The 2,181-nt window shown below is 43.3% G+C and overlaps 1 protein-coding gene across 1 annotated transcript; it reads right to left on the bottom strand.

Moving 5' to 3' along the window:
- Positions 1-976: 976 nt before the first annotated feature.
- LOC138355888 (DNA ligase 1-like) lies at positions 977-1,928 on the bottom strand. The gene is made up of 2 exons (XM_069311439.1): positions 1,885-1,928; positions 977-1,463 (listed from the first exon to the last, which is right to left on the bottom strand). Exons 1-2 carry the CDS (start codon positions 1,926-1,928, stop codon positions 977-979), a joined length of 531 nt encoding a protein of 176 aa, XP_069167540.1.
- Between the last annotated feature and the right edge of the window lie 253 nt (positions 1,929-2,181).

Here is a 2,181-nt window from a genome sequence, read left to right as displayed (position 1 = left end):
TCTCTCTTCAAATTTAGAATGTTGTTTTCATCTGGTCGAAAGAAATTTGATAAAATTGAGAACATTTTCGTGGTTTGGGTTCAATGTAGTTTATATATTGCAAGTGTATTTAAAGTTGTTTTACAAGTGGCTACGATTTTTTATTTTTTAACGTGAACTTGTAAGGTCATTTTGGCTGTGTTTCTTGTGATAATATTGCGTTTTAGCGCGTGTTTTCAATACCCGCTCATCCTTGGCTGTTCATTCATCGGTAATGTTTTTCTCATAACTCCTCACTCACACACACACACACACACACACACACACACACACACACACACACACACACACACACACACACACACACACATTAGGCAGTGATGTGGTGGAGGCTGACTCCATACACAGTTTCAAGTGTAGATATGATAGAGCCCAGTAGGCTCAGGAATCTGTACACCTGTTGATTGACGGTTGAGAGGCGGGACCAAAGAGCCAGAGCTCAACCCCCGCAAACACAACTAGGTGAGTACAACTAGGTGAGTACACACACACACACACGCACAAGCATTACATTACCATAAGTACATATTGACTAACTCCTCACTAACATTACAAGAAGCTCTCAAAAATATCACAAGATACAAAAAATGGCTGAGTTCGTCCGAGTACGAAGTGGGACGAGACCAGATCAGAGACCAAATTAGGTCTCTGATCTAATCTGATCTAAAAATATATATATATATAAAATAATATACCATCATAGCTAATGTTTGGCATTAAGTTTAACCTTAAACTGCTTTTCCCCAGCGTAACCTCGTGAGGACGCGCTTGGCCATTCACTAACACGCTAAACTGTTTTTTGCTATTCTGATTATTCTTAAAAGTTCCGTCTCAAGCTTCTTGACGACTGTGACTCTGTGTAGACAAGCTTGGGTTTCCGTCGGAAGCCGCAAGCCGGCGGGTGTTCACGAATGGAGGAATGGCTTTGTGTTGCTTGTCAAGGTGTTAGGCGTGGTGGAGGTGGTCGTGATTTATGTTGCGGCGTGTTGCTCTGGTCGCCATTGTGTTGCGACGCTGGCGATCTTGGCGGGAAACAAGACCAGCCTTCGCGGGTGTATAGTGAGCCCTCCCGCGATGCTGGCTTGTTCTTCACCAGCTTGTTCTTCACCAGCTTGTTCTTCACCAGCTTGTTCTTCACCAGCTTGTTCTTCACCAGCTTGTTCTTCACCAGCTTGTTCTTCACCAGCTTGGCCTTCACCAGCTTGTTCTTCACCAGCTTGTTCTTCACCAGCTTGTTCTTCACCAGCTTGTTCTTCACCAGCTTGTTCTTCACCAGCTTGTTCTTCACCAGCTTGTTCTTCACCAGCTTGTTCTTCACCAGCTTGTTCTTCACCAGCTTGTTCTTCACTAGCTTGTTCTTCACCAGCTTGTTCTTCACCAGCTTGTTCTTCACCAGCTTGTTCTTCACCAGTGTGTTTGGTGGACTGTGTATGCTTTATATACTATATATACACAATATACTGTGTGTACTTTTGTTCTATGTTTAGCAATAGAGTTGAGTTGAGCTTCGGCTTCTTGGTCCCGCCTCTCTACTGTCAATTGGTGTACAGGTTCCTGAGTCACCACCACATCACTGCCTAATGCATTCCATTTAACTATGACACTGAACAAATTAATTTTTTTTTGCCTGTGGCTCATTTTGGGTACTCTCTTCATTAGTGTTAAATAGGCTGTCTTTACCCTGTCAATTCCCCAGAGAATTTTCTATGTGGTAATCATGTCTTCTCTAACTCTTCTGTGTTCCATCGACATGAGGTTCAATTTACGTAGCCTTTCCTCGTAATTCATACCTTGCAGTTGCGGGACTAGTCTAGTGGCATACCTTTTAAACCTTTTCCATTTTACGCTTGACTTGGTATGACCTCCATGCTGGAGAACTGACCTCTCATGTGGTTCAAGGTTCTAAGTGATTCCTTGCACAAATTTCTAAAGACAATTCCGATGTTTAGCCAGTCTTACATACGCCGCTGATGGTATCCTCTTGATGTGGGCTTCAGGAAACTGTTTCTGTGTGTTCTCGACCCTCTAGATCCTTCTCTCTGTTCATTTCACGAAGGGTTTCGTCTCGCATCTGGTATCCTGTGTCTGGCCTGCTACACCCCGCCACCAAGCTTATTACTTTACATATACTTGAGTTAAACT

This window comes from Procambarus clarkii, chromosome 69 (genome assembly GCF_040958095.1).
Source record: "Procambarus clarkii isolate CNS0578487 chromosome 69, FALCON_Pclarkii_2.0, whole genome shotgun sequence".
Classification (NCBI taxonomy): Eukaryota; Metazoa; Arthropoda; class Malacostraca; order Decapoda; family Cambaridae; genus Procambarus; species Procambarus clarkii.
This window is presented reverse-complemented; position numbering and strand designations above follow the sequence as displayed.

Coding starts and splice junctions, on each gene's coding strand:
- LOC138355888 (XM_069311439.1), bottom strand. CDS start 1,928: ATGAGAGGTCAGTTCTCCAGCATGGAGGTCATACCAAGTCAAGC. Junction 1,464..1,884: donor GAGGTCATACCAAGTCAAGC/GTAAAATGGAAA, acceptor AAGCATACACAG/TCCACCAAACACACTGGTGA.